The 25321-nt window shown below is 37.1% G+C and overlaps 1 protein-coding gene across 7 annotated transcripts in view; it reads right to left on the reverse strand.

Annotated features, from left to right (window-relative positions):
• Window positions 1–25321, reverse strand: part of fstl5 (follistatin-like 5) — a 147970-nt gene that overhangs the window by 81532 nt on the left and 41117 nt on the right. For all 7 annotated transcript variants that reach the window (XM_067519175.1, XM_067519171.1, XM_067519174.1 and 4 more), the window contains one exon: window positions 17407–17655. In XM_067519175.1, the coding sequence (XP_067375276.1) occupies window positions 17407–17655 (249 nt within the window). The remainder of the gene's footprint in view (window positions 1–17406; window positions 17656–25321) is intronic.

Raw genomic sequence — 25321 nt, forward strand, 5'->3', positions numbered from 1 at the left:
TTTTTGTTTTGAAGCGAACCGCCCTCACATGTTCGGCACTGTAGTTTCATGCTCAGGCCCAGTTACCAATCACAGTATATGCGCGTTCTACGCCCAAGGTCAAAGGAACTGTGCCAAAGCCAATCTCTTCATGTAATACTGTATATAAATATAGTTGTTAGTGTTAGTCCTATCCAACTCTTCTATGGAAAATCTGATGCATATCACTTAATCTTTACACCCCTAATTTAAACTAGTTCAAATTTATTTTCAACTATATTTTATTTGACCATGTACCAAAATGAGGATTGAGAACAAGGCGCAATAGGCTAAAATTTAAACTAAGAGAGAGCAAGACAAGAAGAAAAGGCAGAGTCTTTGTTCACTTCTCAAGGCTGATCCCAGTAGAGTTGATTACATAGAGCTTACTCCTTCAGTTGCAGGTATTGTTGATGACATGATAGAGGACAGTGACCCAGGGGCTGAGCACACCTAGGCTGACGCATCACATCAATACATGGATGCAGGTCTATATTTGGACTATAGCAGACAGACTGGGAAATATAGTTTTTACACAGCTGTGCCCAACATTGACAGACTGGGACTTTACAGTAGGCAGGACATACTTTTCAGAAGGGAAATAAATGATTTCAGTAGTGGATTTAAAGACTTAATAAACTTGAACTGAGGCCCAGCAGAAAAATCAAGGTAAATGAGAAGGAGTAACTTTGAAAATTACTCTGTCCTTGCTACTATACAAAATACAGCCAAGGTATAATATACAGAAATGTATAAACTGGGTGAAGTTCCTAGTTTAAAGTCAGATTGTCTGACAGGGCAACCAGCTTAGCTCCTAGCCTGAGTCACTGAAAGTAAACTGCTGAGTGATCCCTTGAGTACTTTCTGAAGCCACTGTGATTCCAGAAATAAAACTATTTAATCTATTGTTTGATTCAATTGTTTTTTTTATACCAAAACAAACACACTCGCTGTTTCAATCAAACCCTAGACTTTGTCCTGACACGAGGCCTTTAAAAGGTATTTCCCCATAACTTTTTGTCTGAGGATTTTTAATAATGTCTGAATTTACTCCGAGTCTTACTTCGTTTACTCCACTGCCAAGTGTTAAAACAATGGAGAGCACTAGGTCTAGCCTTGAAAATTTGTTCTTAAATACTTAATAATCCAGCTGACCACGGAAGTTTAACGATATTTACATAATATCCAGCTAGCTAATCTTTACATTTAAAATCATTTGCTTACAATTGGTCATTTAGCAGACACTTTCATCCAAAGTGGCTTAAAAGTAAGCGGCAATCACTAAAGTAACATCTAGGGGGTTCAGTGTCTTGCCGGAGACATTTCAGCTTGTAGCCAGGAGGACCGGGAGTTGAACCACTGACCCTGTGGTTCATGGACTACTCCTCTACCAGCTGAGCTACAGCCACCCCCCACTGCTTCTTTGGCTCTCGACATTAACAGTAAGTGCATTGGGGCGCCCACATCACTGCAGTTTCTGAGAAATGCTGGGACTTTATGAATACTATTCTGGTTTGCCACAAGTCTCTTTTGTGGCAGCTGCTCGCCGCAAGACAAGTGGAAAAAAAGAAAAAGCACCTCAACCAAACCAAGGAGAAACCACATATAAACAAGTAAATTACTGAAATACAACTAAAATAAGATAAGATAGATGAGGTAAATAACAATTATAATTATAATGACCTTGAAATGAAATAAAGCAATTAATAGATTGTCCATTTATGCCTGTCAGTCCCCGTCCTTTTTGGTAAATAGCCCCTTATATAGCACTTTACAATGTTGCTTCTCATTTCCACGCACATTCACACACCGATGGCAGTGGATGCTGTGCTCACCTGACCCACCGGGAGCAACTTAGGGTTCAGAGTCTTACCCAAGGACATTCAACATGTAGCCGGGGTCGAGGATCGAACCATGATCCTGCGGTCCATAGATGTCTGACTTATGAATGGAGCTACTTTACTGGCTGAAAGTGCTCCTCAGGTGTTCAGGTGGAAACCAAGGCATTTAAACTGCAAAACCATCTCCACCCCCTCTCACCATATAGAGAGGATTGTCCGAGTCCCAGATTTCATGAAGTCTACCTCCAGTTCCTTTTTTTTTTTTTTTTAGTTGTTGTTGATGAGATGTTGATGTAGATGTTGAGCCGGAGAGGATTGTGCTCACACCAGTTAAAACTATCCACCACTTATCGGTCCTCTGTGATATCGCCACCCTGGTTACATCCTACAAACGCAGAGTCATCAGAAAAGTTCTGAAGGTGGCAGGACTGTGTTATACCTGAAGTCTGAGGTATACAGGGTGAAGAGAAAGGGAAATAGAAGTGTCCCCTGCGCAGTACCTGTGCTGTAGGTCACAGTGTCAGACACAGAGTAGATGGGGTGTAGCAGGTGGATGAGGGAATCCTCCACCCCCACCTGAGGCTGATAGGCAATCTGGAGGGGGTCCAGAGATTGTTTCACCAGAGGAAGTCCAGGACAAGTCTATCCAATACTTTCACTTTTGCTGGGACACTGGGGTGAGCGACGTTCGTCACTGGTACCAGGCACAATTTTCCATCCCACAGACACCGTCTCCAGCTGCAGGATGTCACATAACTGTGGAGCTCAGGCTTTCAGTACCCTGGGGCTGATGCCATCAGGACCTGCACCTTTGTGGGGTGAAGGCATAGCTTCCTCCTCACAAGCTCTGTTGTGATGGTCATTACCACAGAGACGGAAGTGATGACCAAGTCATGCAGGGGCGAGATGTGGGCACCTGTAGTGAAGCTCCTCAGGGGGGTGGATATGAGACACATCAAATCTACTGAAAAAGATGTTAAAATCATTAGTTCTATCCACATTCCCCTCTGTCCTCGGGTGCTGGCCTTATATCCAGTGATGCTCTTCATGCCACTTCAGACTGCTCTGGTAAAGCAGGTCTTTTTACTGACAAATAGTAACATTGATTATCATAATGGCTCCTGAGTTCAGTTTCTAATCCCAGAGTGGGGTCAGCATTGGGTTAAAGGACTCTATTGCCATTTATCTAGTCACTCGACTCCTAGCTGGGAACCATAAAGGGCTGAATTCCTATAGATCTGGTCCCCAAGGTAGGGCTTACTCTGTAGCCTTTTATTGATTGTGCCATAAAACATCCAGGTTCATAAACAGAGATGGAAACAAGACTGTTTTGTCCAGCCATTGTCCACATATTGTTTGTGTTTTAAGACATCTTCACATATTTCCTGCTCACAAACTAACCAAATAATGAGCAGCAATTAGCCTTTTTGGATGATGTTAATCTATTCCCATAGTGTCTTTATAAAAAAGTACAAAATCTGAAGATAATTGAGAATTTTCTGACTCTTGTGATCTTGTAAGACATACAATTTTCAGTACAAGAAAGATCTGCAATTACTTTGACACATTTTCCTTAATCACGTATGTTCCTTCATTTACTCAAACGCATTGTAATCACTTCGACCATCTGTAGGATAAAGGAGACACGTCCACATTTCCTCTGTGTCCAGAACATGCATTTTTCTTGCTGATGGTGTGTACAAAAAAAAATAAAGTAATAAACAAAATAATCGAACATTTTCTGATGTACGGTGTAATCTACCCTACCGGCATCCAACTCATTCATTTTTGCTTTTGACAGCCTGTCATTTAGGGGAAAAAATTTCCCCAGCGAAAAATCAAAGTAGAGTCATCATGTGCACTGTTCAATATGTACTCTCAGCATTTACCTGAATTAACAACACTTACTACTGTAATTTCTAAAACAAGGACAATAAAGGCTACAATCTTTAACAAAAGCAGGCATAAAAAAAAAAACAAAAAACAATAATTTCTTTGTTGAACTACATTCGCCATATACTGCTGGATCATGTAATACCTTCAGTCTCAGGCCAATCCTAAGGACATTCAGCACCGATCTATGCACATTTTAAAGGCTCAGTATTGATCCTTGTTTACTTTTACTCTAGTGGCACAGTTCTAAGCAGGGGCTCCTACTCCTATCTCACCCCTCTCTGGAGTGCCCCTTCCATCCCTGCTCTCTGTGCAGAAAAGGGGAGGGAGTGCTGAGCTGCTCACCAACAGAGGGGAGAGTCAACTTTTATGACGCTCATTAAACACGCACACAACAGAATCCACCAACAGTGTAAAAGGGAACAATTTATCTAATAGCTGTTTTAAAAAAAAGTATTAACTTGCAGAAATGTGACATCTTTACAGTGTTGCCTACAGTCTCCTTTTCAAGCCTAAACCTGTGTCAAGCCAACATCATCATATTGTACTCATTATGCTAATTCTTATGTATTTGCAAATTAGTTGAATTCTGGTCGATTTTAAGGCTGCGATCACAGCTTCTCCTCTGCTCCACATGCAGTGTTTGCGTGCAAAGGCAAAACTGAGGGAAGAAATTTTGGAGATACTAATTAGGCCAATGGACTTGGCGCCAGCAGATACCAAGTATTTAAGTTTGTGAATATGGGGGGGGACTTGATCAGGACATGCCTGAGTTCTGATCACTAATGCCCTTGAAAGACCATAAACCTGAGGTTGTTAAGACGTACATTTGCCAATGAAAAGATGTCAAGACAAGTCTTAAAAAAATCGCTCTCCAAGGGCCAGTGAACTTTGAAGTGGAGACTAGATAAATAATCAGAGAATCACATGTTAAACACAGGAGAGGCCCAGTTAAATTGTCTGTGCATATCAAATCGATATTTTGAGCTCATTAGCCTCACTGGTCTGAATCAGGACCTTTGGGGTATTTATATTAATATCTTATATCAGATGCAAAAGCCTTATTTAAAATTATGCAGCTGGTATTCTAGTTGGAGTTGTCAATCAATATCATTAAACAACATTTTCTTCTGTTGCCATCTCATTTTTCCCATATTCTAGTTACAGTGAACATTTATTTGAATTGTATTTCTCCATGTTGATTATTTAATTGCTACCACTAAGTCACACACGCCAAGAAACAGACAATTTTACTAAACCTAAACAACAAATAATATAATCCCAAACGAAACATTTTTAATAAATGTCATTTTGCTTATGAGTACACCAGCTATTTGGAGCAGACTTTTTTCCTCAGGCTAATTGGAGGAGAAAAAAAAACTTAAAACTGTACACAACAGTTAAGTTTGCATCTGTTTTAGCCTTTCCTTCCTCAAAAGAGATATACGGATCATTCCACCACACTGTCCAGCAATTGAAAATCCAACACACATAAAAGGGTAAAATTGCATTTAAGATTTATTGGAAAATAACTAAGAATAATAAATAATTACTAACATTGAACTGACAGGCCATGTATAGGTTGGAAAATATTTTACAGATGATAATATAAATGATATAATTGTCTAGTTAAATAAAGTTGAAACTTCTGTATGAGTGAGCCCAAATACGGTCATCTTTAAGACATTCCTTCTCTGAAAATCAATAAAATAATTCTGCACTATCAACCTTTTGTTCGGCACAACAGGGGGGAGGGACATCAAACATTTTTAATTGGCCAATTTGTCATATGATTGTTTGTGATCTGTGGTCCAGTACTCTGTACACGCCTTTGATGGAATAATTGGCGATTTTAGCACATAATGAGCATGCAAATGAATATAGGAGGCTTTGAAGCTGAGCAACTTATAAACGAGCCCATCAATCAACACCAGTTCCCTATCTCCCTAACCTGTAGGGGCTTTGACATTGTCTGCATCAAATTACACTCAACAAAACATTACACTAAACAGGATCCATTCATTTCAACTTATAAATAGACTTGCTACATATCTAGGTTTAGGACAGAAGTCCAATATATCATCTTATATTTTCTACTGGCAGTATGTTGTACAGTAGTTCAAAAATATTTAATTCAAACATTTCAGGAACATCTTCATGTTTTGATATCAAAGCCAAGCTTCAAATCAATGCAGCACAACATTTTATGTATTATTTATTTATGATTTACTCTTGGTTATCTTTGAAACCATACAGTAAGAAAACACCTTGGACTGCAATTGAACATAGTGCTTTGTTGAGAACAGTAAAATAGTTTCAATTTTCACTGGAATAGAACAAGTAATTACTAATTAATTACTAATTACTAATTAGTTTAAAGGGGAAAACATCTCTCTACACACACACACCGTCTCAAATGTTACATTTCTTGGTGTTACTTTAATGTTGCTTGATGGTACATCACTTTTTCCTTCACAATTATTACTATTTAGTCATCAAGCTCTTTCATTTATCTAAAATTGAGGTAATAGATAACCTTACCTAACCTTATCTTTTCTAAGTTTGTTTCCTTGCATGTGAATTTACATATGGTTATTTTGGCAGTAAATGCCTTTGTAACATATTTAATAGAGAATTAAATAGGAGTTACAATGGGATATTTTAATTTTTGCTAATCCCCCCAAGAAAAAAGAAAACAGAAAAAAAAAAAAGAGTCATTCTCCAAAGGACACACAATTTGAAATTTGGTTAAATGGTCCTGAAAACAGTTGCTTTGTTTCAGAGCACTGACTTTGAGCGGCTCTGCTATCTTTTTCCTGAGCAGAAAAGTATTTAGGCTAAGACCACAGTAAGACCACAATGCCACAGCTGAATATTTAAGCCATTAAGTTACCGCCACTGTGCGATCTGTGCAACATGCTTACCTTTCCTACATTAAAGACAATTTGAAGAATACGACGAGTGATTCTACAACAGCTTAAAGAGAAATGCTTGTGTGGGGAGTGTGAGACTGACTCTAAAAGATGAAATTGCCATAGCAAAAGTAGTAATGCTTTCATGCAAAAGGAGACAAAGCTTAGCTCCAGTGGGCTGCAGCCCATTATAAACCCTGCACATAAACAAAGTTAAGGCTCATTCAAGCCTCCGGTGTTCTGTGTACCACTAAAAAAACACAAACAAAAGCAATAATTAGGGAGGCAAATCACACATTAATAAATAAAAGCACACAGAATAAGTTGCAGGCTTCTGTGTGAACATTTTCACAAAGATTTAACTGAACCCTGACAAATCCTATTTTTAATACCTCTTTTTATAAAACACATATAAACAAAAGTACATGGTGATACTGAGTCATTCCCTGGCTTTGGAGTGTACTTTTTTGTTTTTTAATTTCTGCTACTTTATCATAATCAACACATTAGTCATGCAGTGTATAGCTAGAACTGCAGTGGAAACCAGAAAATTCTAAAAATTGACCCAAAGAGACACAATTAAACTGGGACCTATAGACCTGCTCAGAATAGTTATTGAACCACAGATCTGCTGCATGAAATGTAACATATCTTTAAACAAAGTAAACTTAGGGTGAATTAATTAGCACAGGTGCAAATTAATGTTTCTTTTAATCTCAACAGTCATGCAGGTGACATCCACCTGTCATCAAATCAACACTTTTGCAAGAGTAAATTCTCTAACAAAGTAGAAAAAAACTCACAAATTTGAAAAAAAAAAAAAAAAAAAATATATATATATATATATATATATATATATATATATATATATATATATATATATATATATATATATATATATATATATATATATATATATATATAATGTATTATATCTATCTATCTATCAAAATAAAGATCAAGAATAAAAGATTAATAAAAGTAGCATTTACTTTACTGTTGATGACATTAAATTTACTAAATGGAGTCTATTGGGCAGACTAACAACTACAGTACAGAACAAAGTAGTGAATTAAAAACACTAAGTGTTATCAGCAATGTCCAGCATCCTACACATCTCATATTAATCACCCCAGTGCTGTGCTGCTAAAACAAAGATATTATGTGGACTATTGCCTTTTACCTTTGCCAAAAGAAAGCAGAAAATTAGCGATTGGAAGGAAGCAATCCAGGAAAATTTAGGGAAAAAATGTTATTTTTTTTAAGAAAAATTCCATATATGTTTGTTAATTGTACTGATTTAGACCCAAGTATGCATTTAGATATTTGAAAATATACAAATAATTTTGTGTAAATTATGACAAGCCAATTTTATTCAAAGGGACCATCAATGGACATATAGAAAGCTCTTACAAATGCAAAATATGAGTGTGCAGGGCTTCTGAATATGTTCTTAATATTTTGCAAAAAGGCAGCAGCTAATTTTACAATTTTTTCACAGCATATTTAGTTGAGAGATGTTTGAAAACATCTCACAAATTTAACGAGTGTAACAGGTTTCCAATTATCTAATTACTGGCATCAACTCAAATGCAAAAAAAAAGGGAAAAAAAGCGTGATAAGTAAGAGTATGCAAATACCAAAAAAGTTGGATTTAAAGTCAAGTTCTTCAAACAGTTAGGTGAAAGTACCACAAACATGCCTTTGATTTAAAGATCAGCAGTTCAGGAAACTGTAATTTACTGTATTACTGAGGTATCCGCTTGTGAAGAACCCTGTTTATGACAGGAGCTGACAAATTAAGCTATTACCGGTGACTTAACAGCTAATTTAGGTGACAGATTGAGGGTTCAATTTTGTGTCACTTTAAAGGAGTCAGGGCTGTGATCAAACAAACGGAACCTACAGCCTTTAAAGTTAGACCACTGTGACTGCTCATCGTTATCAAATTTCAGAAATAGATGCTCCAGGCCATGTCCTTTAATAAATATGATCAGTCCCTCCAATCTACGGTGACTTTTTGCCCTCATTTTTCCTTTTAACCCACACAGAAACCCAACAGCAACAGGAAACATTTTGTCATACAACAAAAGTTAGGCTTAAAACACAGCGAGTGCTTTTACATAGAAAACAGTGAAATCACACATTTTTATTTTATTGTATATACAATTTGGGGATATTTAATTAACCCTGACATAACATTTCACCTTCACCCTATTTTCTATTTCTGTACCTAATTTAGTGTGTATTAATATTGTTTATGCAGTCTGTTTTCCCAATGCATTCTTCCTGACTACTGCAAGGCGAGACAGAGAGTGATGAGACCATTGTGCTCTAAAATTTCCTATACAATATTAGTTTTCAACAAATGGGGCACTGCTAGTCCCCATAGCTAGTCATGTATCTACACGGTTTTTCTACTGCATTTGTCTTCATTCAGCTATAATAAGGGAGGCTAACAGTGCCATGTATTCAGTGACATGACTGTCATTTGCAGATGCCCATGTCAGAGACAAAAACAACTCAAAAGTCTATTAAAAAACTAAAAAAAAAAAAAAAAAAAGTGGCATACATTTTATAGTAATGCTCACACACTGATTTAGGAAGGTTGTCTGCTTCTGCTCAAAGCCTTCCAGTGATCAAATTGTAGGAAACAATAAATTGTCCACTAGAAAGGTAAATAGAGTAACATGCTAAGTATCATTATTCCCAACAGTCTCTTATTAAAATGTGAACCATAGTGGTAGTATTTCCCATGAATTTAGTATTATAATCTTTGATTCTCTCCTTCATGCCAAATATATGTTGATTTACTGACACAATGGCACAATGATGACTTGCATTGAGCTTGTGCAACCTGAGACATTGCTGCCATCTTAGAATCTTTATCTTCCCGGTAATGGTGTGTTTGCACTTTGTATTTTTTGGCTGTGATACGTCTTTTGCCATAAATTGTCACTATATATTATACAGTACATTATATTAATGACCACATTCATTCAATTCATTTTTTTTAATAAAAGTTCTCAAAAATGCTAGATGGCATGCAGGCTTGTGTTTTATGGTACAGATTTGAACCAACTGGGGTCACATGTTAAAGTGTCCTTGAGCAAGGCACTGAACTCCAACTTAGTTGCTCCCGGTGAGTGTTGGCCTGGTGCATAGCAGCTCCCCCATCGTTGAGTGTGTGTGTGTGTGATTAAGAATGAGAAGCAGTATAAAGCACTTTGGGTTCCAATGGGTAGAAAAGCGCTAAATAAGTGCAGACAATTTACCATTTAACCGCAAAAAGTTAATTGGTACCACTCTAGTCCTTATGTGTGTGGCTGTTCTTAAGTGTGTATCTTAGGTCTGATACTCAACAGATGAGCATATAATACATATAATTCGATAGACTGAACAGAAACAATCACTCCAGCTCAGAGTTCAGATTGTCTGTCCTAATTTCAGAGTAATGTGTCTAGGAAAAAATACAATAAATAAAAATCATAACCTTGTGTGTGTGTGTGTGTGTGTGTGTAGTTTACCACCATTCTGTACAAAATAATAAAGTCAGCTAGTACTTTTGAAACATTTTTTAAAAGCTTAATTTGTTTTTGCTTTGAGTTTGTCTCAGACATAACAATGAGTCAATCATATTTGGAAGCAAATCCTTAAATTAGCAAAATACATGTAAACAGACTATCTTCAGATCTGACCAGCCTACAGTTGACAATGGTTTGGACGTCCTTTCAAACATAACAGGTCGAGATTTTAATGAGGAGCTTGTTCTTTGGCACCGCAATGCCAGGCTTTGTACAGAGGTCACAGCATTAATGGTGCCACAGAGTCATTAAAAGAAAGCAGGAATGCACAGGGGGATTCAGAAGGCCTTTACTGTACACAGGGTGATCTCACTGGAGGGGCTCTCCTGTGGGAAAGATGCAGACACATCATTAAGGTAGTAGTTCTCTAGAGGCCGGGAGCTGTGATGCTTCCTGAGCATGTTTTTCTTGGCAGAGCCCAGGGGAGTCATCCACAAAGAGTTTGTTCTACCAAGGTGCCAGAGAAGCAGCTGACAACAAAAGCACTATAATTCAACAAGCCCTACTTTTATAGACACAAGCTAATTACAGATGTTTATTACGGTTGTGTGGCATACACGGCTGGTTTGATGCAAAATATAAAATGTACTTCTGTAAGTACAGTTACAACAGTAGACTAAAATAAAAAATATATAATCTTAGTAATACTTATGTCTACTCACTTTACTTAAATACAACTGAAAACTAGAGATATGCCAAGGCAATATGGAAGATTGACATATTTTTAAAGAATCTGTATTGGCTAAAATAAAGCCTATTACAATCTGATGCTTTCTTTACTGAACTCGGGTTTCTCAGTCTCACCCTGTTGCAGTGCTCCTCTTTTTCACAGTTGTGCCTTACACTGCAACATTGTGCTGCATAGCGTAAAAATGTGTGTGAGAAAAAAATCATTTGTCTACACTGTATTTAACATGTTTACTAGGCATTGGTTTGTCAGTGAGAGAGATCCCCCTCATTGCCTGTTTAGGTCTGCAAAAGAGTGATTGAGAAGAGACCACTGTAGTAACAATGCCAGTACAATTTGTAACTTCTGACCATTCCTACTTTAAATGCACGTGGTTAAATCACTGATGCATTCAAACAATTTTGACATAAGCATGCTCTAATTTTTCGTCACACATGAGTAAAATGCTGTCAGTGTAGGCCGCAAATGTGTCTGCAGACATCTTTGTTAAAGGGGGCAGCATTAGTGCAGACCGGACAATGCCAATTAATTAAAAATATCAAAGATTGGCTCGATTAATCTGCCAACCACTACTACAGACACCTAGTACACTGGTTGTTCAAAGATGTTACAGACTGATACTTTTTAACCTATATTAAAAAAAATATAGCTGGCACAGACAGATTGTAGCTTGTTTCTCCACCAATGTGGAGTAAATATATAATTTATACAATAAACGACAAATGGTTGGTACATTATGAGAGGAAATAGTCCTTTAGTTAACGGATTGTGGGTGTTATAATTCTCTCTTACAGATTAAAAAAATTAATTAAAATTAAAAACTAAAACCCATGTGGTTTAAAACATCAAGGTTTAATGTGACTACATGTAGTCTGAAAGAGGCCATCTTACTTTAAAACAGGTGTGATGTAATCTAACACCAGCTCACCTTAATTTTGAAAACTTTGATCAGTCTTCCCCAACGCCATGATGCAATAGCAAAGCAAATGACGCAGTGCACGAATAAATGGGTAGTACATTCAAAATTGAGAAGCTCAGGTTTTAATAGTTTATTAGCAGCCAAATATCTGAAGATTTTTAAATATATGATCTATATAACTGGGCATGCTGAATGGACCCAAACCACTTGCTTGATGTGCTGCAACCTTAGCCGTAATTGTCTCCACTTGCTGCAGAAACTGCTCGCCTTCTTGCACAGATTGCCCTCCACAGATTGGACAGGCATTTGTGCACCACTTAATTTTCAATCAGATCCGATCCTGCCTAGGTTGCTATGCAGTGCGAAGGCAAAATGGGGGTCATATGCTCTCCCCAGTGCTAATGAGAAGCTTCAGTCAACACATAGCTGTCATTTTTTATCCCATTCTCCATAGCAGATAAGAGGCACTGAGAAGGTCTGGGTGACAAGGCCTGTCCATTTCCAACATAGATCCATCTAACTGAGACCAGAACCAATAGTGGCTCAACATTTTATCATATGGGTGTCAGTTCAAAAGCAATAATTTCCAGCAGCTCTTAGTTAAAGCTAGCCCAGGGGACTAATTGTCTGTCTGTCAAATTAATACCAAGCAGTGTCTTTTCTGTGGTGAGGAGATGCACTGGACATGTCTGATGATGATAATATGTGGTCCCATTAAGACATCACTATGAAATTTGAATCTAGTAGAAAGTGGTTAAAGAATTAACCACTGGTCATGCACCATAATCTTCTGCTATAGCACGGGAATTCCACTTTCAAAATAGCATATTAAATGAATGCTGTGCATTTTCAGTTACTATAAATATCATTAACACATTACTAAAACATTTACTTCTCCACGAAATAAGAATGCGTTTAATCGTAAATATGGTGATGAGAACCTGTAGGGTTTTGCTTGTATTTCAGATCTGCTGAACACATACTCATTTAATGTTGGATGACCTGCCCATTAGATTTCCTTTAATTGTCTGATCACTGGTTTTAAGTGACTGATAAATGATGGAAACAAACTACGCGTGACTATTTGATGGCCACTTCGTTAGCTTGTGTATATCTAACAACAAGGGAAGTCTGAGGCACAGGGTGGCAGTCAGCGGAGCGTAAGTGGAGCAGGTCATCCATCTGCCAATGACAGTTCATTTACGGCACTGTGTTTTGAATTTAACAGCCCATGGTCAAAGATTACTACGAGTTTAATATATTGGACAGAAGGAAGACCTAATGCTACTGTAATGACAATCTTTCCGTGTGGCAACAACTGAGGAAGCAACTCAATCCTCCAAATAACATGGGGGAAAAATATCATTATATTTATGTTAGGCTAAACCTCTATGATTTGTATGAAGGAAAAGACTAAATTAATCGAGAATGTGTTAAGCAGTGCCAAGTTTAAATTCTGGATGCATCCACTATGTATTTGCCAAATGTGTCGTAAAAATCAGATGAAAATTTTATTTAATCACTTCTTGATCAGCTAGTCAGCATTATAGTCATTTATGGCTAATTGACTGAGTACATTACTTACATGGACGAATGACACAGTAGGGAATGAACACGAAAATGTTCCGTCTGACCACATCAGCCAAGTAATAAGACAAAACTTAAATAGGACTCTTGGTGTTTTCACAGCTAACCTGTTATAAATAAACCATGATGTGGACAACAGCAACAGACCAATACCCTCTTTTCAAAAGGTCTTTTTCTTCTACTAAACAGCTTGGAAATCTTAAAGGATAAATGCTCATTTTCTAAACTTTAACTGTTTTGTTAAACAAATCTTTATTCAGAGACCAACACCAACATTGGATATTCTAATAAATTAACATAAGCATGAGATAGAAAACTAAAAATGTAAACATTTGTGTCTATACATTGTCTACTGCCATACTAGCAGCTTGGTGAGCTTGAACTTTGGTGTGGTGGACAAAGGTCATGAGTATGGTGTTAGATAAAACTCTTGGGGAAGTTTTTATAGTTAAGCCTGTATAGAAAGGGTGTTTTTTATATCAAATTACAAGGGCATTTATCTAATGGTTGGTAAGACAACTCACAAAAAAAAAATGTCAACTTCACTGTACAGTAGCACTAGAGGAAAAGGAAAGGCACCACATAATTCTTGGGATGTTTAAGTCTGAACCAAAGAGTTGGACTGACTAATAAATATTTTAATCTCTAGAGCCAGCTCCTAACTCCTAATAACATTCGATTTAATTGTGTTAAGTAAATAGCCTAGCAACCAACTCAAACAAAGACATATGACTATGTAATACATAATGTTTTTGCTGGAAGTAACTCACACTGAGGAAAATCCATTAGGATGATGATAATGGCTGTATGGCTCCATATTACCTGGTAAACTGAACCCATTACCTGGAGGGCAAATAATCAGGTGACCTTTTACATGCCACTGAAGGCACATTGCACTTTACCCACTAATAACCCCTAAATCATAATTACATCCAGATTTAGTTGTAAGCTCTATTACATTTGCTAAATTATGCATTTCCTCTTATTGCCATTGTGCCATTAGTAGTTGCAAAAAAGGGCAAACTCTCTTAACAGCAGTTTATTATTCAGGCAACCCCTGTTTTCTTATGCACAGATTTAAAACTAAACAACATTTTTTGTAAAGTGCAGACCAGAGGACAATGCCTTTAGAATCTCTTCTAGAGATTACTAATGGCTCCAACAGGTTCGTTTGTCCACATCCTGGAGTGCTCATCCAATGAGAAATTGATTGGAGTGCTCATCCAATGAGAAATTGATTACTTATCAGTCATGGCAAAAAGAAAAACTGTGAATGGAGCAAGGGACGAGATGAAAAAGGGACTGTTTTTTTTTTTTATTCCTTTTTTGGCTGCTGTTGATCTGGTATTGATTGCCTGACATTGGTCAAATATCCCACGCTGCATTGCGGATAGATGCTGATTGGTAAAGAGGGGGTTGAAGCCAGCTAGTCTGACAGGGCAGGAGAGAGAGGCTGATTAGGGCTGTCACCCTCCAAGGATGTATCATTGATCTTAACGCCTTTTATAGTGATTGGAATTAAACTGGTGTTTCGATTGTTAACAATGGCTCACCCACACAGTTTCAGCCCAGGTTGTTCTTAATATACGCCAAATAATGAGGCATCTGTTTCAAATAGTCTGTATGCTGCCTCTCACTCCTTAGTACCGTCTTGTTGTAAGCTTCCTTCATTTAGTTTGGTTTTGTTCGTCATTAAATTGAACATTTTGGCAGAAGAAGAGGACATACCTGCTAAGGAGGATGTGTAGTTTGCTTTTGTTTAAGAAGGACCGTGGATTCTCATGTGCAACAGTGTGTAAACCCAAGCCACTCGTAGTCTTTTACAAAGTTCCTTTTTCGGAGTTAACAAGTGAGCTTATTAACTCTGTCAAATCAACTCAGTCAATCCCTCATGAATATTATGAATATTGCTGTCTGTGAGCAGTTTGGAGCAATTCCCTTTCAACCTGTATAAAGGTGCACTGTGTCAGGAGGGCTTACTTCACTGATGTATAGCTTTACAAAGGGAGAGTAGCCTTGCTTCCAGGGAATAAGAATAATTGGCGTGTTTATATAATCAATGGTAGAGAGCAGTCAGACTCCTCTGGGGAAATATGAACATCACAGCACTACCACCTGCTCCTGCCACTAAACCAAGCCAGGGTATTTTCCTGGCTCACAATAAGGTGGAGGTAGTACCATCCTGATCATGTGTACACACATATGTGCACATGGACCTTGACTTACATTGTAAATAGTTCAATCAAATAGTTTTTAAAAGAGAAGAAAAATAAATTAACACTAATATTCACCGTTCTAGTTTCTTTGATATTTGTTTAAAGTTACAGTCCACAGCATGACGCCTTTAATTGTAGTCTAGATCAACTATATGCAGTTTATTAGTCCAGGTCTCATTACACTTTTAGCTATATACAGTAAATGTAACAGAAACAATCATCTAAATGTCTTTTTGTGGATATGTCCATGAGGTTGCTTCCTAAAAACATCACATTACACTTGGATTCTTATGGATCTAAACAACAAAAAGGTAGGTTGAGATGAGATGAGTTTTGAATGGCAGTGTAATTTATTGACATTTTAAGAACAAACATTGAAACTGATCTGAGATCAGCAGATAGTTTCCATTTGGTAGAATTGAAACTACAGAAATACACATTTTCCAAGACTCATGCATCCTACCTCATATATGCAATCTATGGGTTTACAGACAGCACTGTTGTGTGACTGTCAATTTCATATTGGCCTTGCATCAGTTTAATTCAGTAAACTAACCTTAGTAAGCAATAGTTGAACAAACCTGCAGATATTCATTGCAACAGCAACAAAAGTGGAAGCCTCTAGCAAAAGGTTTTAGCTTACACTGAGCATTGCTAACAGGAAAAACAGAGACTTCTAGTCATTCAAATAAATGCTATCAAAAAAGATCATCTGAACAACAGTGAAGCTGTGACAAGACAGACACGTTGCATTATTTGCTTGCCCACTGCAAGAAATTTTAACAAAGGTAAAGCTGATTTAAATCACCTCTCACATGTTGGACGAAATTTTAAGGGATGCCGACCTTATAATTCCAAAACAACATACTCCTGCAACAAATCCACAGTCATCCAAGAAGATTCAACAAACGTTGCAGCACTTTCAAACAAACCACATTTTACCAATGTAATTTCTGCAAAATTTGCAAACTTTCCAAAATACAAACTTGTGAACAATCAGTTTCGATCTGTTCACTCTTTGTGGGAAGAATGATCTATTGTGTCTCTTCTGAGAGGTACTGTGTTCTCAAATGAGCCACTCAAGCCAAGGGTTTGGTGTCTGTGTGGCTATCAGCCAAAACACTTTCATTACTTTACCAAACAAGCACAATACTAGAAGTAAAATCTTTGGTTTGGTATCTGGCTGATTAAACTGCGTTAGCACACAATTTGGCTGATGCTAATTTCTCACACAGCTTTCTTCTGTCTACACCTGATAAAAGATCGAGTTATTCCTTTACTTGAGTATTGATGCAGTCTTCATTCACTTTCATTTTCCCATAATTAAGCTAGATGCAGTCCAGTTTGCACCAAAAGTTAAGCAAAGCACTGCCACTGCCCAAGGCTACACATTTGTCGCAACTGGGTGCCCATGTTAAATAGGCACCCAACAGACACACAATTGCATTTGTAGCAATGCATACATTATAACATAAAGACTACATACTGTACGCACATCATCTTTTTTTACTTAGAGTTTAAACAAAAAAAAAACATTTTTGGGTGTAACTTTCAAAATACTTTAGGTGTTTGCACAAGAAAATTTTGCAAAATCCTGCTTCAAATGTACATACTGTGGATATATTAAGATTTGTGGTTATCTAAACATTTAAGAAGCAGTCAAACGCCAATCAATTCAATTTTACAGTTTACAGAGCCACCAGTATCTCGCACATCTCTCATTGGAAAATAGGTCCATTAGCTCTTACCTTTGTAGAAGCACTCCTCACTGTGCATGATGGTAATCCTTTGTCTTCTGAGACAGGAGGCACGATGGAGCTCACAATGATTCTGGTACAGCTTCCCATCTGAGCCACACACAGGTTTGTAGTGTGGTTTACAGTGATCCAAGCACTTGCACTCCCCTTGGCCAGTCTCATGGTTCACTACACAATGACGCCCCAAGCCACAGTACTTGTGTTCACATGGACCTGGATAGTCATTATGTCCCATAAAACCTGCACAAACACACAGAAAGTTTTTTTTTTTTTACACTGTTTTTTGGAAAAAAAAAAAACAATATCAAAGCAGTTGTCAGTTAATGACATTGGTCTAGATGGTCAGGAACAACCCAGCAGTTCTCTGGAACACCAGTGTCACTTTCTACAGTCAAGTGAGTTTTTTTTATTGTCATAGACTGTAAGTGAGCCACGAAAAAAGTCTCAACTTAAGTTTGCAGATGATCATATGAACAAAGAAAGGAAGCCTTCTGGAGGAGTGTTTTATGGTCAGATGAAACAAAAATTTTGGCCACAAGGACCACATTTAAGATTTAATAATTCAAGAGGAATTTATTTGCCTTGTTATAGCTGGTCTCTGCTCCAAAGACAGAAACAAGAGAAAAGAAAACAACCTCACGTAAAAGATGAACCACACCAACAAAAGCTATCAGGATATGTTTAGAAGGGTAAAGATGAGGCATTCAACCCCAAGAACTAATGAAGTATATTACATTCCATTTAGTCATTTAACAAATGCTTTTATCCAAAGATTTCAGGAGATGCAAGTGCAACAGTACCAACTGTGAAGCATACAGCATCTTAGCAGGGGGTGTTTTACAGTCAGCTGATTTAATGCACTGCACAATAATGAATAATGAAGAAACAAATTTCAGAGGCAGACGAAACTTGGATACATTTAAACAGGACAACAATCCCAGCCACACATCAAAGCTAGTTGTGGAATAGATAAGGCAAGCTGACATTATGCTTTTGTAATGGTCTACAAAGGTCTTATCTTTAAGCCTATCAAAAGCCTGTGGACTTGTGCTCAGGTCTATGCCAGGAAACCAATTAATTTAATTGAAATGTACCAACTGTGCCAAAAAGTTGGATAAAACCCAACCTGAGTTATGCAGGAAGTTTGGTGATGGCTACCAAAAGCATCTGCCAAAAGGTGAAACCTACTAAGGTATCATTAACCTTTGAGTAATTTTTACAGTGTTAAACTAGCACACCAAATTATTGGCGTTTTCCACTATTAAACACGTACAACATGTTGTACAATTACTGTGCCCACAAAAAAAGAAAATTTTAAAAAAATCCTTGAGAAAATATACACGTTTGGGTTGGGACCCCCTGAAGGAAGAAATGTGCCTACAAAATGATCCAAAACATATAAACAAAAAAAGTAAAAAAAAATTTTAAAAAGTTAAAAAAAAAATGTATTTTATTGTCTTATTAAACCTCAACAATCAATAAAGTAATTTAACATTTTAGATAGTGTTTGGTTGAACTCACAGCACTCGGCTAAATCAATCTGACAAGAAGTGAATAGTTTTTGTGCCAATGAGTATGATTACAGTTGCAATGTGTCCTACAGTTGACCTGATCATTTATACGTTGCTTCAACTCTGAGTTCATATGAATTAACACTCAGGGAGGGAACAGTCCGAGATTCATGCAACCAATAATGTCTCACACAAAGTCCTCCTTATGTGACAAGGGCTAAAATGTCATTGAGTATTCATTTGATCCAAGGGCTAAGAAGTTAAGGGTTTGAAATGAAAATAAACGGAAAATGAAAGGTAGCCAACGTGTCCTTGAACAAGAACCTTGTTTCTGTCTTGCTTCAGGGGTGCATTTCTGAAACAGACCCTGAACTATACTGCAATGTTCAGGAGGCAAGGAAAGTGTGGATTCCTCTACGGGGATTAGTGCAGTAGCAGGAAAAAGGTAATAACGGAGCCAAACATTGCAGCTTGTATGGTTTTCTACAGCAGTTGGGAGAGAAAAAAAAGAAATAGCCTACACAAATTCATTAAAGGAAAATAGGTTGACACAAAATGAGAGATTTTCATTACCTGGCAAATAGACAAAAGGCGAAAAGAAATCTGGTTTCTTTGTACAGGAAACACAGGGATGCAAATTTAATGACATTTTGATACTTGTTACATGTTATATGTAATTTCTTTTAACAATCCAGAGACTTCCTTTAAGATTATTTATGTACTTTATACATCTAGCAATCAACTGCCGCAACCAAGTTGAAACACTATGAAAACCCAATGTTGCCAGTGAGTGAATTGGATTAGTGCAAGCAATCAAAATGTGTAAAATGTTGCAATGCATTTACTCTACATAAGAATGTCCAACTGAAGTGTAAAACTGTCATGGAACCAAAAAATAAAAAAAAAAAAACTACAGAAGAGTACTGATAAACTACTGTCAAACTGCACGCTGTTTTACTACCGACCAATAAATATTGAAAAGAGAGTAGTGCTTCACTGCATTAATTACAATCTATGATGCATTTGGCTTTGAGCAGCCCGGTCTGCTGATATATTAACCCACATAAATTGCAAAAAGAAAATCCAGTGTGCACAGAAGGTCTAAAGAGAAAGAGATGCATTAAAGAAATGGTTTTGAGGTCACGTGCATTGCAGATTATGAAGTTAGTATTGGGGTCTGCCTTTAAAGCTAAATTCCAAAACAGTAAACAGTTCTTAGATTAGCGCACCATCCCTGATACCCGCTAACAGCCAAATACTTGTAGTAATTACATAAAATTAAAGAAAAAAGAAAAAGGTCTTTGCTAGTTTTGTGGCCTTTTGTGAGTCAACAAACACTCATGAATTGTTAAGCTTCATTCACAACCCCAAAATCTCCCCACAGACTGTCCTGCATTATCCCCTAGATGTCAGAGGATTTAGACGAGATACAAGCCTGTACACCGTGACCTGATTGGAGCCAGTCAATTTGCCAGTTTATTAATTCCCTGCGGCGCTGTGGCATAATGATTATTCAGTGAATTTGTGTCGCACAGCCAGGCATCCTGTGCCACCAGTAGGGTCAGCGAAGGGCAACGTCATTTGCTATCAGTATACATATCCAACAGTCTAGTCATCAGCTGACATCAGAGACAAATGAGGAACTGTGCACAGCCATTTATTTATTGATGAGCTATAACGCTTTAGAGCACAGAGAGAAATACATGATGCTTAGTGTTCACTGTGAACCTGAGGGTTGTTATGGGACTTTTGGACTGTAACTGTGCACTTGTGAACACCTACGAGAACGATATATAATGGTAGAAGCAAAGTAACTCAGTGTCTTGCTCAAGGACAAAGCAGAGGCTTGTTTTCAGTGAAGTTACGGAGTTTGTTTTTAACTGTAAAGCTTATTTGATTAAAAGAAATGCCAAAAAAAAAAAAAAACTATACAATAGAGTATTTTGATAAATGGTAAACTATACAGTCTCCTCAAAAAGTACTGAAGTGAGAAAGCTAATTAATTAATCATTTGAGGGGTAAAAAAACATTGTAATTGTTCTGGAAAACGTTAATATTTGAATCCTATATAATATTCTTAATCTGTTTTATGGTTGTTAACTGAATTATATGTTTAAAAATGCATTACCAATTTCCAATAACTTTCTAAACAACTACAGACAGCACTAATAAAAGAAAATTAATTATTGTTAAATTAAAAATCAAGGCTTGCTTGCTCTATGACCAAAGTTATAACAAAAACAACAACAACTACAAAATAAAAATGTCAATCAGAAAAATTGCAACCGAGCAACAACTTCCAGGAACAACTTTTTACAGAATTGGTGTAAATAAAACGAAACATCTGAACTCTCTTTATTAAAAACCACGCAGGCAGAAAAAGCAGGTAAAATGTGCGAGTAAATCTTCGAGTCAGAGCATGTAGACAACATCAAGGTCCTGACATATGTGACTCCAGTGAGCATCATATGAAGGGCATCATCCTGCGATCCATGCATAATGAGGGGAACACTGTGTGAAGGGATAACAGGCATACTTGGACATGACTAACATAATCAGATTGTCATTGCAGATAGATCAAAGCCTCACTATCAGAGCAAAAGACAAGCTTGAGGAAAAAACAAAAAACAAAGCTGTATAATGGAAACTGCCCTCTACAAATGTGTAGCAACCCGCTCACTTTGTAAATCCATTTCAGCTGCCTTCTTACAGCTGTGGTGCTCATATTGAATCCAAATGCTCACATCCACTTAAGCAATATGGCCCAGTGTTTTGAAGCACATTTAATCTTGGACATGCTTCTCCTCCCCCCCCCCTTTCTGGTTTGGCTTTTTCTTCTCTTCCTAAACTAAGATTGTTCGTCTGGTACCCACCTGATAGTTTCCATTAAGCAGCTCAGCGTCCTGAGGGAAAGAGCAGTGGTAAACAACAGTCAAAGGCGCAGAGCTCACTTGGTGCACGCACAGAGTTAAGCTGGCCCACAAGGCCCATGAAAGAGAACAAGGGGATGCAAATCAGAATAAGGAACTAGTAAAACAATGCTAAAATTTTACTTGGTGCATAAAGTGTGTCACATTCACTAATGCCAGCTGTTTGTTAAGTTCTTTCAAATGCTCAGCAGACACTGCACAGGTACATACAGCTGCCGATACTGGGATACACAAGCATCTACAGCAGTGACAGCAGCTGTAGCAACTGTTAAGTGTATTTTTAGCCAACCTGTTGTCATGCAAAGAAAACGTTACTCATTATTTATGGCTAAATAATATTGTTCCCTCTGCTATTGAACAGGGTTCCTCTCTCATATCTGCTAAAATAAACTGACTATTAGCTGTGTATTGGAAAGAGTGAGACCCTAAATGTTATCAATTTATTGACAATGTATTTTTTCCTGTCATATTTATGAAGAAATGTGACAAAAAGAATACATTGTATGATGTAATAAGACTCATTTTCAACCAAGTTTACTTGTATGAGTGCATTGCAGTAGTGATTTACTTTTGACTAGAGACACTTAAATTCATAATTTGAAGCTTTAACTCAAACCAGTTTCTGTACTAGACATTTATGTTGGTAATAAAATGACCATAGGTATTTAAACATGTATTGCTTGCTTTTTGGGTTGTTGTATCATTTTTAAGCTGGACCCAAACAGCTGTTCCAGCAGAGAATAGACTTAATATATCGTAACTTTTAACTTCCACATTTCACCTTAAGAGGACAAAGCTTGCCTAAAAATCCGTAAGTACTGGGACTTTTAAAACACACTGAAAAACACATCCTGTATAAACTTTGACCAATGTTAATCACGTCTAATGAAAAGAAAAAGCCTTATGTATAAGTGTTATTAGTAAATATTAACACTCATATGTCGATTCAGAAAGCTTGTGTGTTTTGAAATATGGATACAGAACGTATTCTTGAAAAACATCCTCTTAGTAATAAATCGTTTTCCACTGGTGGTAATTTTCCACAAAGGAAAGCCAGTTGTTGTCATCTTCATCTTTACACATGTCAAATGAAACACTTATTTCTGTCAGCCCCCAAGGTGCAGACCTGCTGGAAAACCTGCAACCACCAACGACAATACGGAGGTGGAATGTTATCACCTGCTGAAATGCACTTCCTCTGGTTTCCCCACTGTATGCTAATTGCAGCACTGTGACAACATTTTTACTCCTGTTGGCATAAACAAGTCGTGAACATTTTATGAAAAGCTATTTAGGGCATAAGAGCCTTTTCAACCTTTTCGAGCTGAGCAACCCACTATGTTTAAAACATTGATGACTTCTCTTCCAGCTCAACGAGTCCAATTCATGGTCCTCATACTGAAGCACAAAGCCCAAGTCTTTAAAAAGTATTTCATGCCAGTTCTCATTTGATTTATTCACATTAGTCAACAATAACTCACCATGTGACTGCAGGTAAACATGTGAAGTGATTTACAGTTGCATGGTTTCACTGGGTATGATTATGTTCCTAAAAACATGGCCCTATTTTGGCAACTGATTCACAAAAAATAAGAAATACATTTTAAAAAGTGTATGAAGAAAAACATCTTTTTTAGAATAAAAACGTGTAATATTTGTTTTCCTCACAAGGGTTTCAATTTATACTCCAACAAAATCTTACATAAACACCTTGTTCTAGGACATAAATTGTACCCATTGAAAAAATGAAAAATGAATCACAATTGTCATTTCAGTTTAGGCAATACTGTATATGGGTATGGCGGTTTTAACTACAGTGACAAATGTTGATTTGGTGGAACGTTCATATTTATTGTTGACGACAATTAACTTTTATTTAAATCATTTTTGGTTTTGTCTTTGACATAAATTCCACTGGCCACCTAAGGAGAGATCATGTCTGGAATTCATCAGCTGTACAACTTGTGATGGGGACTCATTTGAAGACTAGCTAAGACGTTCAAAGACCGAACAGTTCACACACACCTAGAAGAAAAGTGCACGTAAAATAGCTTTCAAAAGGAAACCAAGTTCATGTAAAGCTGTAGTTTCTGCAGGTCTCCCTCATACGTGACATCAATCATGGATGTCAGGCTTAAATACTTTGTTAAACACGTTTTTAAAAAAAAATCTTTGTAAGAATGACTGACAGCGACTGCAAATTAAGACTAAAGACTAGAGTCTTCACACAACACACACACACAATAATTTTCTCCACTGACTGTCAGCGCGAACAGTCGTCATGACGAAATCACATTTATAATTCGTTAAGCCTGCACCTTCCTTAAGGTGAAGCAAATCAATAATACTGAGCACCTGCTTCAACTGGCAGTCAGAGATGTTTGAATGGTTTACTTTTGTTAATTCTTTTGCTATAGCCTTTATCTAAATCAGACACAAACACATTATAAGGGATGTGGAAAGCACTCAACATTTCTTGCTCTTCTTTGCACAAGAACAGAATAAAGTAGAAAACATGGAGGTGTTATCAGCTGGCTTTCGTAGCAATGAAATGAAGGAATACATTGGATAGAGCTGATTAATGTTGTGTTTTAAGTGATTCGGCAAAATGAAATGAATCACAAAACTTTGTCCATGCTCTAAAACGTTATAGGCCAACGATCTGTTTTAGAGAGAAGCACTCAACTCACCCTGTGAGAAAATTCTCCAATGTGTGAATAGTAACTTTTGCAAAAAGACTGCAAAATTAGGTCTTCTGAAGGAAAGTGGTGTGTTAAAAACCCAACACAAAAGGAGCTGGAATCTCTCAAGTAATCTCAATTTCTTATGGTTTTAGATTTTAATCTCATTCCCAATAATGAATACTTGAAGCAATCACTGTAGCTTTTGCAAAATCAAGTATAAACAGTAATAGTAATGACACGTGTTATTTTCATGTTAGTTCTCTCCTTCTGCAACCCATCAGTTTCTGCCATCTCAGATTATACGTTACCACCAACGCTACCTGAATCATGTTAATACAAATATTAGAAACAAAAACAAATTGAAACCAACAAAAGAATCAAAGAATTGAGATTTGATTACATGATTCAACACTTGTCACCTCTGAAACCTTAACAAGTTAATTCAGTTTACGTGAATGTAGAAATGCTATCAAACCTAAACCAAAGCTCTGGTTATGAACCCTGTATTTTATAGCTACTGTATGAGGACCTGTTAAAATCATAGTAAAGAAATTTTAATCTCTCTAGCTCTTCCCATATTAGTCAGTAAAATATCATTTGCACTTCTGATTTTAGTAATGCTATCAGCTAGATTTTATTTTTATTACTTTTAGGCTTTACAAGACACAGTGTGGCTGCACCACAGAAGTGGTCAAATTTTACACTGCATATCTATCACTTTAAAGTGTACCTGCTTTTATATTTAGTTACTGTACTTGTTATCCTCTCTCTTTGGTTTTAC

This window comes from Channa argus, chromosome 10 (assembly GCF_033026475.1).
Source record: "Channa argus isolate prfri chromosome 10, Channa argus male v1.0, whole genome shotgun sequence".
Classification (NCBI taxonomy): Eukaryota; Metazoa; Chordata; class Actinopteri; order Anabantiformes; family Channidae; genus Channa; species Channa argus.